The sequence below is a fragment of the Nicotiana tabacum genome, chromosome 6 (assembly GCF_000715075.1).
Source record: "Nicotiana tabacum cultivar K326 chromosome 6, ASM71507v2, whole genome shotgun sequence".
Taxonomy (NCBI): Eukaryota; Viridiplantae; Streptophyta; class Magnoliopsida; order Solanales; family Solanaceae; genus Nicotiana; species Nicotiana tabacum.
In genome coordinates this window covers 53,938,561-53,954,007 of record NC_134085.1, presented here as the reverse complement: position 1 = coordinate 53,954,007, position 15,447 = coordinate 53,938,561, and the positions used below count along the sequence as shown (strand labels likewise).

Sequence of the window (15,447 nt, the reverse complement as noted above, 5' to 3'; positions counted from 1 at the left end):
AACTCAAAACTTCCATAATTTTATACTTGTTTACCTCGAAAATACGAGAAACAATTAAACTTCTTTGTGGTTTTAAAGATACGTGATTTAATTCAATACTAATTAATAACCAAAAAATCTAACGTATAAATTAAAAATGTAAGTCGAATCAAACCAGCATTTGAGCAAATCTTGACCTCGAGCTATGATGGCCTCGAGTTAGGTCAACAAGAACAGTAAAGTAAAAACAATAAAGCAAAGAGATAATTCTGATGAGTAATGAGCAAGAAAGTAAGACAGTATATTCTTTTGCCAATGATTGACGATCTTACAAATGAATGGGCTCCTCTTTATACAATAGGGGAGTCCTAAATAAGGTATTTTCGTTTTTAGTAAGGAATCTAATCGGACAACTGTTTAACCACCTAATACGAATTCGTATAAATCCGTTCCAAAATTTACGCCTTGATCTTGGGGACATTGCGGGACTCTTACCTTTTCTTTTATAAAACCATGACGGCATTATCTCTAGGGTGGTCATGCTCGACCTTGACACCTTGATCTTCAAACTTCGAACTTTGCCATCGGGGTCGAGCCCAGTCTATTTGAAATTCAGTCTCGAAGCGGTTCCTCGATCCCACTAAATCAAGCATACCTGATTTCGATCGTATACAGATAGTCCCGTGTTTCTTAGAATAAGATGATAATAAATGATTTGAACCTCGGTTTTTCGGAGTCGCTGATGATGACGTCATCGTCGTGGCGTAAGTGCTTGAGGTGACTCAAACGGCCTGTCGGTTCTCTTCCCCAATATATTAAATACGCGCTAGTAGTGGTCTTCCACTAATGCCGCCGAACCGTCTCCGCCTACCTATAAATACAGCGCTTCTTATTTTTATCAAGGACTTTATTTCCTCCTTGCAATTTCTCTGATCCTTTTTTTCTCTTCATCTCTTTCTCTCACCACCTGCTACTTCTGCCCTTTTAGCGCCGAAAAATACCAAACTCTGCCTCTTTCCGCTTCTATAATCCTAAAATCATGGCGAAAACCCCTAAAATAGTTCCTCAAAAGGAGAAGGCTTCCTCCTCTTCCTCCCGTCCAGTCGGTGAGAAAGCACTGGCCCTTCACGAGATCGTTCCCGGTTCCTGTGTCATAAAGAAAGACTTCAAAGTCAAAAACTCCCCTGCGGTTCCCGGCTGATGTGAACATGCATCGAGGTATATCTGCTCGATAACGGAGAAACACCTCGAGGCTATGAAAAAGGATTGGGGGGGGGTCATGGTACAGATACCTACCCTCGAGGAGAGTATCACTACCCACGTGAAGGGGTTCCTAAGAGTTTATACTTACCCCTTCACACTAGGTCTTCTTGATCCCATTGTGATTGATTTCTGCAAAAGATATCAAGTTACCCTCGTCCAGATCCACCCTTCTTTCTGGCACATAGTGATCATGCTTCGCTATTTCTCCAATAAGGCTAAGGGGCTCGAGTTTACCCTTAGTCACCTTATCAGCTTGTACTGGCCCCAGCTTTTCCGAGGGTTGATCAAGCTCCAACATCGGTCAACCAATTCCTTCTTTGCTAGCAACGACGAGGATAAAGATTGAGACTGGATGAGCCGGTTCATCCGAGTGAGGGCCTGCGATATCATCCCCGAGGAAAATATGTCGTTCCCAGTGGAATAGAACCCCAACCATAAGTGAAGTTGTCCCCTAGTAACCTTATGTATTTTGTTTATGCATTGCTTGAAGCCTTCATCCTTTTTGTATCGGTCACTTGGATGTCTCATGCGGTCCTCGACCTCGAGGACTGGGTCCGAAAACTAATTGCGACCTCCTCGTATGACAAACAACGCTAGCGTGATTTGGCGAGGGGCAGATGGGAAGCCAAACACCATGGTAAGTTCTTCTTTGTAAGTTTTTTGATTTTTTCCTTCTTTATTTCTTTCCTCATACTCAATTTTTAATTTATGCAGGCATTGGAAATTTCTCCGAAGAATAGTAAGGACCCGCTTGTCCAAAGATATATATTTTTTTGAATTATTTTTTCAAAAATATGTTTGTCCATAAAATTTTGTATGTTTCTGAAAATTTTTCGAAAATGAGTTTTTCAAAAATTTCAGAATTTTTTTTCTCTGCTCACAAAACTGCAATATTTTTTCAAGTGAAATGCATGTCAAAAAGTAATTTCAAATTCCAAATATATTTTTTCAACTTAACTCCAAATATTACCTTTTTCCAAAACATACAATTTTTATGTCCAAATGCTTACTAAGCCTATTCCCATAATGTAGGTCAAAATTTGAGTCTTTTACTCAAATGGTCACTCAACTATCTGAAATTATTTACTAATGTCATTTTTCTTTTGTTTGTAACAACAAAGGCACTTAACTATGCTTATATCACTCAGAAGCTCACTCAACTAGATTTCTCAAACATTTAATTTCCAATTACCTATTTTGCTCTAAATTGTCAATTTATTTTTTTTTTACTTTTTAATTATATGAATTTTTCTCGTTTTAATATAAATTATGGAATTCCCTATAGAATAAATCAATTTTATTTATAAATTAAATAAAATAGTATTTAAGCATATATAATGTTAGAATAACAATATATTGAGCATAGTAAATAATTTAATTAGAACAATTTGTTCGTAATAACAATTTTGATGTTAACAACAAAAACTCAAAAATTTATTTACACAATTAAGAATGAAAGAAAATAAAAGTTTTGAAAATGTAAATTCTATGTATGTAATATAAAAATAATTATTTAAAATAAAGGTATATTTATAATATATATTATATATATATTCATGAAAATTATGCTCAATTATTTTATTATTCTGATATTATATATGCTAGAATATTGAATTTTTATTTTTTAAATAAAAATTATTTTTTCGATAGGTAAGTCCATAATATAGATTAAAAGGGAGAAAAAAAATTATAATATTAAAAAAGTAAAAAAAAAAAGAAGAAGAAGAAGAAGAAGAAGAAGAAGAAGAAGAAGATAAAAATTGATAATTGAGCGGGCAAAATAGGTATTTGACAATCAAAGTTTAAGAAATCTAGTTGAATGACCTTCTAAGCGATATAGACATGGCTAAGTGACTTTTCTGTTACAAACGAAAGAAATATGACTTTACTATATAATTTCGGATAATTGAGTGGTCGCTTTGTATTTCTGTGAAATGAGTTTTCTTACAATTAGGAAGCACAACCCTAAAGGTAATTGCTTAGGTTGTTGTTTATTTCCGAAAGGTGCCTTCGGAAATTTTAATTTCATATATTAATTTATATGATATAATTTGATTCGGCACAAAATTTAACAAAAGAGTAATAACATTTGAATTTTATTGGCTTAAACATGTCGTAACATTTGTATGGCTATAAAAATTTTAATACATATGATCTTAATTAAACACGATATAACAATTGTGCGGTTGTAAAAAATTTCATTAAAGAAATTATTTTCAAATAATTTTTTACTAAAATTATTTTTTTAATCTATCTATCTATATTATTATAAAAGTAGGAACACTTTAACTGAAAAGTTAAATTATTAAAATACCCTTCTAAATTATCTGATTACCCTATTTATAAAAACTAAAAAGATAAAGCCTGCCAATGGCCCCAAGCAAAGGTTCATACCCTTTCACTAATGATCACAACCATTCCAAAGCTTCACTAAGGGTTCCGATTTTTAGTTTCTAATCGATGATATCTTTTCAAATAAGAAGAGAAACATTGTTGCTTAGATTTTAAAATGAGAAAAAAGACATAATTACTGGTTCTCGCCTTTTCACTCTGTATTCACTTTGGACGGGATTGTCTTGAAACCAACACAGTATGATCATATTTAACTCATTATTTTTCTTACTCATTCTAGTATGTTTTTCGTTAGATACTTTATCTAATGTTTTTCGATTACAATACTTATTTATTTTGAAAGGTAAAAATAATAAACATATTGCCCAACTATAATTATTATTTTAATAATGTTTAAGTAATCTAAATACCCTACTTATAAAAATATTAAACAATTAAGGAAGAAAAAGAATTGTTGTGTTCTTCCTCAGGAAGTTGTGTCTTTCGAGTTGTGTGACTAACTTTTCTTTCAAAATTAGTTTAATCGTCGGCTGCCTTGAGGATTTTGTAATCAAAGCTTGTTTAAAAAGTACGAAAAAAATATTGTCCATAAAAGTCTTCTGTCATTGGTGATAGAGTAATATTAAATGAAATTCTCTTTGATTTGGGTGAATAGTAGAGGGATTTGACACGTGAAGATCATTAAAAAAAAAAGAATTCAAGATATCGCTGTTTAACTAAAAAGTGTTAAATTTTTTATTAAACTAATTAAATAGGAAGATTTAAGGTAAATCCTCGCCAAAAATAATTAATCCTAGATCCGAGATAGAGAATAATAATAAGTAAATATAGCTGAACCAAAACTAAACCATAACGATAATTGTATCCTATAATGTAAGAAAAGGATGATGATCTTCATAATGTTAAATGATGATGATAATATGTAGATAAAAATGGTCACCGTTCTTGAACAAAGTTGACCCCTGTACATTTGGTATAATACAACTAATGACGGATACTGAGGACTTGGGCTTCCTTTCTCCTTTCTCCTTGGCGAGGAGCCCAAGATGAAGATCCTCTATCCTCTCTCAAAAATATGTCTGCATATGCGTGTGAGTTTGTGTCAAAAATCCCCCCTTCTGTTATTCTCTCCTCTAATCTTTATACAAAAGAACTTTCTTTATCCAACGGTCCTTAACCGGAATACCTTAGCTCTTGGAATATTCTGTGGAATATTTCTTTAAAATATCTAAGTGTTTGAATCAGCCACTCAGGTCGAATTGAGTGCTCGACCTCGGCCGTAGCTGAATCGCTCGTTATTATATTGCTTTCCATACATGACCTCGGCTTGGTTGGCTCTTGACCTCGGCTTCTTCCATTTTGAAATTAATGAGGCGGCGTTTGGGATTTCTTAATTGGGGTGTCTGTGTTCTTATAAATAGGGACAGACACTCCTTATTCGAATTGTTGTGTTTTTAAAGCCCTTGAAGCCCGAGTCCTTTTTCTCTTTGAGTTCTCAGCTTCAGTGTTTTCTTCCTCTTCTTAGTATCCTTTGCTACTTTCACCTCCTTCATCTTTGTACTTCTTCTTCACATACTCAGAAAAAATGGCCAATGCTTTTTCTGACCCTGTGATGTTGGCTGCAGATGCTCCTCCCCATGAGGAAGGGGTGGCCAAGGTGGAAGATGAAAACTTTCCCACCGTGGATGAGATAATCCCGTGCTTCGTTAAGGATTGATCAGATTTTAAAACCCTGCCTAAGGATGAACATGAACCTGTCATCTCTACGATAGATGCGGTGGTGATCAATGCGTTTAGAGCTAAGTGGCTAATACCGACCTAAGTTGAAATCATTCCCGCTGGTAGCAATGTAGTCCAAACACACCGGGTACTGCGCATTTTACGCGTACCCGTTTGTCATTAGCTACACGCTTCCTCTTCTCTCCTTGGCAGAGAATTTTTGTTACTTTTACAATGTGTGCCCGGCTCAGCTCTCTAATTACATTTACAAGCTCTTCCTCATGCTAATCAAATACGCGGAGTTGTCCAGCCATGGTATTTCTCTATGCCGTGTGCTTCACCTCTTCGCTCCAAGATTTCATAGGGGCACGATGATTCATATGCGTCATCGGGGGACCAAGGGGTTGGTCGTGAAGATGGACGACAAAACTAATTGTCGTTTTTGTGAAAATTCCTTCTACGTGAAGACGGCGCATGTGGTATCAAACCCTGACGGATTCCCCAAGGAGTGGAACATTGCTCGTAAGTGTTTTCTTTCTAAAAATGGTCGTTGTTTGTTTTGGGGCAATCTTATCGTTTTCCTTCTTCCTTTGCAGCCCTGAGAGATCCTCATTTACCGGTTGTTGGCATTTGTGACTCGGTGATTCAGGTCCTCCCCCATACTATGGGGATTCGTGAGTGGTCTCACTTCAACGAGAGGTTTAGTCGTAGACCTGCGGCCGGTGAGTCGTCTTTGGCTTCAAATATGGGCTTTTATATCATCATTTATATCGTTTTATCTCTCCTCTTTGTTTATAGGTCGGAGGGCAGCGAGGAGGGCGAGGGCTCTTACGCCCGCTTTTCGCCAGTTGGGTATATTACCTGAGCTCGTACTTGCAGTGGCTGCAAGCGAACCTGCTCAGACTACTGCTGTCCCGTAGACCTCGACTTCTCGCAGGCCTGGCCACTTAGTTGCTTCTTCCCTGGCGAGGATTTTGGCTCCCGCAATTCATTTGGTGGACGAGTCATTAGAGGGCGAAGGCGAAAAGGTTCCATTAAAGAGGCGGAGAATAAAGGCTGAGACCGAGGGGCCTTCGAGGGGTGAACCCGTATTGGCGGTGCCCGAACCGAACGGGGGTACTGGTTTGGTCGTTCAAACCATGCTTCCCCTGATCATGGAGATAGCTTCTTTTGAAGGAGGGCAGAGCTAGGAGGCCACTGCAATCATTCCGATTGGTCCGTCGGCTTCACAACTGGCCCGTGCTTTCTCTTCGGCTATCGAGAGGGCAAAAAGTGTGGTTGTAGATGACTACGAGTCTGATTCAGATATTGACCCTGAGGACATAAGAATGTATGGAGAGGGGTTCATTCGGGTAAAAGCGGGAGCGGACAGTTCTTCCCGCGTAATCGAGATTTCCCCAGATTTAGATTTGTTGGATGACACAGTAAGCCTGGTGTGCCAATTTGCTGTTCTTTGTTCCGCTACCAAAAACAGGGCCCTTCAGGAGATCAACGATGCTGGCCTGTCTCAGGACATGGGCGGAATGGCTTTGAGGGTGACTTCTTTATTGCTTTCTTCGTTTCACGTCTTCTATTCTTGTTGACTTTTCTCTATCCTCTTTTCTTCCTTTAGACTTTTATTTTGGATACTGAGAGTCTCCAGTGCGAGGAGAGGCGGGCTACCATATTCCAGAAGATGGTTTCAATGTACAACCTTAAGGAGGAGTTGGAGTGGAAGGACGAGGACCTGATGCGGTCCATGGGCAGGTACAACGAACTTGAGGGGCTGCTTAAGGCTAAAGAAGAAGAGCTTGAGGTGGGCAAGGGCATTGTGGCTGAGTGTGTTGATTTTCAGGCGAAGGTGGTCTCCTTGCGGGTGGAGCTTGAGTAGAGTGATTCCAGAGTCGCTGGTCTAAGTGTTGAACTAGTGGAGAAAGCGATCGAATTGGAGGGAAAGTAGCCAAATTAGAGAGGACCGAAAGAGCCCAAGTAGCGGCCTTGGCGAGGACTGCGGTGCTGGAGGATTCTATCTACGTTCATGGATCTGAGCATGAAACTAAGATGGGGACGGCTGCTCTGAGGGAGGCGCAGTTTGATGAGAAAATTTGCGATCTTGAGAGAGAAGTCTCAACCTTGGGCGATCAAATTGCTGCCCTCGAGGCTAAGAAAGCTCAACTTTTGGCTTCAACTCTTCCTGCGTCCATTCCTCGCCATTTGTACAAGAGGTGGATCCACACTGAGGCTCAGCGGGATATATATAAGGGTTTGTTGACAACGGGGAATGTTCCGAAAGCCGCTTTTGAAGAGGTCTGTGTCAAAGCGCGTGAGGCCCGGCTTGCCTGCGACTATGATCCCGCGACACTAGAGGCTGATGGAGAAGATGAGGTCGAGGATGGACTTGCCTTTGATGATGAACATTCTGATGGAGAAGGTGATGGTGGAGGTGAAGTTGCCGAACCAAGTGGGGAGAGAGATGATGGTGTGGACGACGCTGAGTGAAGCTTTGTACTTTTAATTTTTCCTTTTGAACTTGGATTTTTCATCTTCTCTTTTTCTTGGTTGGTTGGTTGGGTGGGGCCCCCTTACGGCCCTTTGTATCTTTTTTTTTCCTTCGAATGAAATAGTCAGCTCGTTTTCGTTTGTATGTTTTTGGCGTTCCCTTCTCTTTTCTTTTCAAATTTCTTGGATTTTCTCGCAATAAGTCCCTGACTTTTGGTAGTTGACTTCGAGTGGGATCGAATTCGATCTGCTAATTTGAACTTGACTTTGTTAACCGAGCGAGGTCTAATTTTAACTTTCAAATTTGAGTGAAGTCAATTTGGACTTGTTAATTCGAGCGAGGTTGAATTTTGTCTTTCCATTTTGAGCGAAGTCACTTTTGACTTGTTAATTCGAGCGAGGTCGAATTTTATCAATTTGAATGAAGTCAGTTTTGACTTGTAAATTCAAGCAAGGTCGAATTTTGGCTTGCCAACTTGGGCGGAGTCAGTTTTGACTTGTCAATTCGAGCAAGGTCGAATTTTGACTTGCCAACTTGGTGCGGAGTGAGTTTCGACTTGTTAATTCGAGCGAGGTTGAATTTTGACTTGCCAACTTGGGCGGAGTCAGTTTTGACTTGTAAATTCGAGCAAGGTCATATTTATATTTCCTTTGCACTGGTGCGATTATGTACATTTGGCGTTGTATAAGATCATCTTGCTACTTTGTTTATTCATTGGAGAATATTACATGTTTCCGTTCGGTCCGTGCGTGCACTCGCAGAGTCCCAATCTGTCTAGTCCTTTCATCACTCGTCCTAGAGAAATAGTCGATAGGCGGGGCGATGAATGTATTGCTCAAGCTTTGGGGCGTCTTAATGTATGGACGAAATTAGATTTTAGCTAGTGGTATCGTCGCATAGTTTGTTTGGCGGGCGCATGGGTGAGCCTATCACATGTGTTCTGTCTGCAAATTGGAGAGATTCGTGTGTTGTCCGGGTTGGTGACCCAGTCCCAGTCTATACAGATTTTTCCCTTTATGGCGTTAAGTATCAACTTGTTGGAGAGGAATTTTTACTTGACCGTCGCCCGCAAGACAATATGGCGCGAAATATTTTCTTGGTGTGTTGCTTTGATGGCGTTTGTTTCTTGTTCATGTATCTGGGAGAATGCTCATGTTCTTATCCATGTCTAAAAGAAAGATAACAAGTTAAACCTAAATGAAACTGTTTGTTACCTCGAACTAATTGATTGGCATGGGGAGTGGGGCTGTAGAATGACTTGTTTCGTCCCGTACTCTAATGCTGGATTCGGATATGATCTCGGCCTTGTACTTAGCTTCGTCGTTAGTTGAATCTGAGCGTCTTGTGAACTGACAACTTACTTCGCCCGTTGGGATCTCGAGTTCGAGTTCCGGTCCCATCCAGTCCCATGTGCACAAAAATAAGAGGAACATCAGTCATACCTTAAACACACGGGCATGGTAAGCTTGTTATTTCAAATAATGACACAATAGGTTATCATTCCTTCCTAAGTGAGTGAGGGCAGTATGCATAAAGCATAGATCGGTATCTAACATTGATATAGCAATAAGATGGTAGGCGTGTTTGGTGCGTAGTGGCTATAATCCTATTTTGACGACTCACACTCACGACATACCAGACTCACCCCTACAGCAACGCGCGACTTTCATGTGGATATCGAAACATAATTTTGATTTCGTGCAAAGATATGACCTTGGTTGGTTCGGCTATTTCAAGAGCTTGCCTACAAATTTCTCGAGTTGGTGTATGTAATAAGGGGGCGAGGCTATGACAATCGGAAAGTGGAACTTTGGCTGACTTTAGATCTAGAGGAAACTAAAACTTTGGCTTGAAAATCCTCACAAACGGCGCCAAATTGTTTGACTTAAAAGTGTTAAACTCTTTATTAAACTAATTAGATAGAAAGATTTAAGGCAAATCCTAGCTAGAGATAATTAATCCTAGATCCGAGATTAAGAATAATAATAAGCAAGTATAGCTGCACACAAAACTAAATCATAACAATAATTGGATCCCATAATGTAAGAAAAGGATGTTGATTTTCATAATATTAAATGATAATGAAGAATATGTAGATAAAAGGGTCACCGTTCTTGAACAAAGTTGACCCCCGTACATTTGGTATAATACAACTAATGATGGATACTGAGGACTTCGGCTTCCTTTCTCCTTGGCGAGGAGCCCAAGATGAAGATCCTCCATCCTCTCTCAAAAATATGTCTGCTTATGTGTGTGAGTTTTTGTCAAAAATCCCCCTTTCTGTTATTCTTTCCTCTGATATTTATACAAAAGCACTTTCTTTATCCAACGGTCCTTAACCGGAATACCTTAGCTCTTGAAATATTCTGTGGAATATTCCTCTAAAATGTCTAAGTGTTTGAATCAGCCGCTCAGGCCGAATTGAGTGCTCGACCTCGGCCGTAACTGAATCGCTCGTTAGTATATTTCTTCCCATACATGACCTCGGCTTGGTTGGCTCTTGCTAGTCCTCCATTTAAGTAAGATTTTGCTGTTCGGATTTCGACCCATACAGTCACAAGCCTAACAGTTTAAGAAACAAATTGCCACTTAATAGAAAAAATGTTCGCTTCCCATTCATTCTTTTGATGCTATCCTACGAAATTATCCATAAAATCATTTATTTGGTGACACCAACATACCAACAAAAGCAATAATAATCAATGCTTTAAAAGTTAAGCCTCCTATCAATTGTTGGGGTTCCAAACCTGAATCAATCTCACACGGACAAGAACATTTTAAATTAACCATCTCCTATCACTATATAAGCGGTTACGTTGCCTCATTGTTTCAAAAATGCACGCATCCAATATCTTTCTTCCACGTGTAAGTATGGATAGAACTTATTTCTTTTCTTTTGTTCCTTGTTGCCGTGTTGTTTTACCTCTGAATCATATTGCTTGTGTTGTGACTTATTGGTTTGTTGAATTACTTTTGTTGTTGTATGTCGTTTATAAAGATTAAAAGGTGCACATTCTTCTTTTTTTGTAAAATATTAGTAACTTTGTATTATTTTTATTATTACTGACCACATTTCATATATGATAAATGGAAGAACCTTCATTGATTGGTATCTATTGAAGTATGGTCATGTTTTTTTCCTTGCTTATATTTGTTTAGTTTAGAATCCATAGATTACTTCCATATTAATAAGTTTATGATTTAATTTCTTTTCTTGATCTACTTTGGATATTACATCAGAGACATGAATGCCATCTCTGTGTGGTTTTTCATTAATGCATTTTATCACGTGAAGGAAAGAGGTATCAAGATTATCGTGTAGTATTAAATATGTTTAGGAATAAAAAGATACAAATTGAAAAAAGCTAATGCAAATGCTATAAGCTTAAGAAAGATATATGTCCAACTCTCATGATTTACAAAAGTGACAGTATGATCAATCACATTGATTAATAGCATATAGTATATCTCCGTTAGATAATTTTTATCGTTATAGATTTTTTGTAATTGTAAAGCTCAAGAGGTGGAAATAAGCGGAACTAAATTTAGGAATGGATTTTTTGTCCAAAGTAATAATTAGGAATGGATTATATAGTCCTTATTTAAGAAGACACAACATAGTTAAGTAAACCGAATATTTTTATAAAATATATCTCTTAAAAATGTTTCAAAATTTCTACATTAGTAAAAAATTATTTTATGAATTCGAGCTTACTTTTTATTAAAATAAGAATTGATGATAGATATACATAAAAACTAAAACATGATATCTTTAGAAATTGGTTAAAAGAATAAATTTAATTTTTAATTTTAATATGAATTTCATACTTTCACTTCTTTTTAGATAGTATTAATATGGTCATTTCATAATCTATCAACTGCAAGTAATTCAATTTTAATCATAAACTTTATCTTTCCAAGGTCTTTCCAAACGAATGATAAAGTAGACTATTCAAAGGTAGAGCTTGACTTTAAATTTTTTTCATTTCTTGGAGAAAGTTCGTATATAGTATTTATAGATTAAATAAATAGTGCTATTTTATTTTGCTCGCCTGAAAAGTAAAAAAAAAAAAATAAATAAATAAATAAATAAAAAAAAAAAAAAACTTTTCTCAGTCAGTTAACTGTGTTTGTGTACTTAAGATAAAGAACAAAATAACTTTCCAAAATTCAGAAAAACTTTTAAATCTGTGAGGGTTGTTTGTTATTTTTAAAACTAAAAAAAAAGTACCATAACTTGTGAAATTGAAGTAATAAAATAATAAAATTTCAACAATTTTAAATTGAATATATTGACTAAGATGATTGCTGACTTCTAAGGCAGATCCTTCCTTAATTTTTATTGAATTCGCTAAATGAAATCAACAATCCTCAGTTTCTTGTACTTACTCTTTTATTCAATGGCCAATTTTTAATATAATATTCAAAAATATGTATACCTACAGAGACGAAATACACGCCCAACGCGCGTTCGAAGAAACTAGTAAAAGAATTACGTAACAAGGATATAGTATCAAACAAATTAGAAGGAAGGAAGCATGGTTAAAAATTGGATCACTATAGAAAATGGAAGTACATATTTTAACCACCCGAATTTGCATTTGTTTTGTTAGATTATGATCATATAGCTTCTAACAGAATTTTGGTTATGGGAGCGGAAAAGCTTGGTCTAAGGGAATACAATGGTGGAATATCTATCATGACCCGCAAATTACTGTCAATCATATTTTATTTGTTTTTTCAACCTTTCTCCGATCTTATTTAAGCTCTTCGATGATCAAGTTGTGCGTGGAATTTTAACAAGAGAGATAGAGAGAGAGGGGGGAAGAGGGGAGAGAGAGAACAGAGTAGAAAGGAATTATTGATTGTCTTCAAATATCTGTTCTCCTGCCTTCGCCTCTTTTCAACAATCGTAGAATTTACTTTCAACAATCAAAGATGACGTTCGCAGGAACAACGCAAAAGTGCAGTGCTTGTGAGAAAACGGTGTATCTGGTGGATCGTCTTGCTGCTGATAATCGCATTTATCACAAGGCTTGCTTTAGGTGCTACCACTGCAAAAGTACTCTCAAGGTATTCCCTCCCCCTACGAAGTATTGATAGAAATACTAAGAGTTCGAATCCCTCTCCATCCGCGAGGTCATAAGTTCTCTCTTGCATTATTTATGATAAGAACAAATCAGATCGGTTCGACTGATATGATAGATGGAATGAGAGTTTGTGTTCTATTTAATTAGGACCTTGTCTCCCTTTCATTATCTTCCGCTCTCCATGTATAGATTGCGAAAGGGCCAGGTGGATTACCTTTGGGAGCTAAGTGGAAGATCTTAGTGATCTTGTGAGTGGTTGATAAATTGCGATTGCAGTTTTCTTTAGAAAGTCCCATAGCTCCTCTATGCTATGTTATTCTTAGTTCTACCGGAATCATTCATATTAATTTCGAAGCTCACTGGTTGTCTGAAAATTATGTTGTCAACTTGAACGTTTATACAAGAATCTTGAACCCAAGCCTTTTTCCGGGAAAATACATGCAAGGAAGGAATAGAATACGCTCTTTTTTTTTAAGGACGTTTATTAATATTTCAACAAGCCTCGCTTCTTTTCTTTGAGTTTCTTTTTATCATTTTATTAAACTATATGAGTATTCTTCAGGGAGCGCAAATAAAGAATAGCCTACGGTAGATAGCTATGAATTTTATCTCCCGATGGTGGGAGTTGAAGATCAGTGAAGAAGAATTAGGCTCACACGTGAGGAAAATTAAAGTTATAATAATTTAAGTTATTAAAGTGTGCTCTTTTAAATAGCTTAAATTTCTAGATAAGATGGTCACATATTCACTAGAGTACCGAAGTAGGAAGGGGTTTTAAGTTCAAGTCTAACCTTTTTTATAACAAAAATAATTTTCACGTGTTTGACCCAAGGAAACATGAGCTTTGTGATCGCAAGCTAGTTCTGGCATCTAATAAATTTTGTTTTTTTTTTTGATTTTTTTCAGCTCAGTAATTTCAACTCCTTTGAGGGGGTAATTTACTGTAGGCCTCACTTTGATCAGCTTTTTAAGAGAACTGGCAGTTTGGACAAGAGTTTTGAAGGTATATATATTACTCATAGTCTTAAATAAAATATTTAGAAAAAAGAAACACAAAAACAGAAAGGAGTATGGTAGCAAATTAAAATCAATATAACTTTGCTTCTTTGGTATATATCAGGAACTCCGAAAGTCACAAAGCCAGAAAAACCTGTGGACAACGAGGTAACATAATCAGATAATGATCCTCCTATCTCTCTGTTTAATTCCAATTTCTGAAATACATATATATATATGTTGAACAGAATGGTAGCGGGAGCAAAGTCTCAAGTTTATTTGCAGGCACGAGGGAAAAATGTGTGGGCTGCACTAAAACTGTGTATCCGATTGAGAAGGTAACAACAATGAATCAAGTATTTATTTTCCCTTAAATCAAATACTTAAAACAATTTTATTTATGTTGTTTAATTTAAGGTAAGTGTGAACGGAACAGCATACCATAAGGCCTGCTTCAAATGCAGTCATGGAGGCTGTACAATAAGCCCATCAAATTACATTGCACATGAAGGAAGGCTTTATTGCAAGCACCACCATATTCAACTCTTCAAGGAGAAAGGCAATTACAGCCAGCTTGAGTCTGACCATGAAACTGACCCTGCTCTTTCCACTCAATCATTAACTTAAAACAATATTCCTCAAATTGTTTTCTCTTTCATTTCTCCCTATCTTTTCCTCGTCACTGATTCTGGATTTTGTTCTTTCTTACGGGGTAAATTCAGTTATATCTATCCATTTTGGTTGTACTTCTATGTATTCTTGTCGGTTTCTGTACATTGTAGCATATTGAAGGTTGTTTTAAAAATTGAACCAGAATCATTGTAAAGTGTAAATTTGTTTACCTCTACTTTCCAAGAATTAATTTTAAGAATCAAACGATCACAATCACCAACAAGCTAAGGGTTAGCTTCTTCTTTCTCTACTTTTTTCGCTCCTAGTCAATAGGAGAAATGAGGCTCAAATACTTGAGAATCCAATAGCATAAGTGTGAAGAAGATGAAAAACACAATGCAAAAAGAAAAAAACTTTTTTTTTATCGGGTTTTAATGCAAGAAAAACTCTGTCACGCAGTCTATTGAATAAGAAAAAACAAACAACAATAATAAACCCTATATAATCCCACAAGTGATGTTTGAAAAGGTAGTGTGTCTGTTTCAAATATACCCTCGGCTCAAGGACATCATAGTCAGAGTAGAGTTGAAAAGAAACACTGATATTGAAAAAGCCATGAAAAGGAGGAAGTAATAAAGCATGATAATAAGATAATAAACAAAAGAAATAACATAGTACTAACAACAAGATAATAAGATAACAATCAAAACAAATAACATGTACTAATAGAAATATGAGAATAAGAAAATGCAAGAATAATTCAAATTCTACTGGTATGGAAAATAAATACGCATTACTACCTCCTAATCCTCTACAATGATTCTCGACCTCCATCCACCCATCAAGGGTCATGCCCTCAGTATGCTCAAGATGTGTTATATCCTACGTAATCACCTGTCCCCAATACCTTTTTAGCCTAACTCTGCCTCTCCTTAGACCCACCATGGCCAACCTCTC

At 36.8% G+C, this 15,447-nt stretch overlaps 1 protein-coding gene across 1 annotated transcript; it reads left to right on the top strand.

The window, feature by feature from the left end:
* The first annotated feature begins 12,586 nt into the window (after nt 1-12,586).
* Nucleotides 12,587-14,719, top strand: LOC107810326 (LIM domain-containing protein WLIM1). The gene is made up of 5 exons (XM_016635092.2): nt 12,587-12,865; nt 13,789-13,885; nt 14,003-14,046; nt 14,127-14,216; nt 14,296-14,719. Exons 1-5 carry the CDS (start codon nt 12,731-12,733, stop codon nt 14,503-14,505), a joined length of 576 nt encoding a protein of 191 aa, XP_016490578.1. The 5' UTR covers nt 12,587-12,730; the 3' UTR covers nt 14,506-14,719.
* Nucleotides 14,720-15,447: the final 728 nt, after the last annotated feature.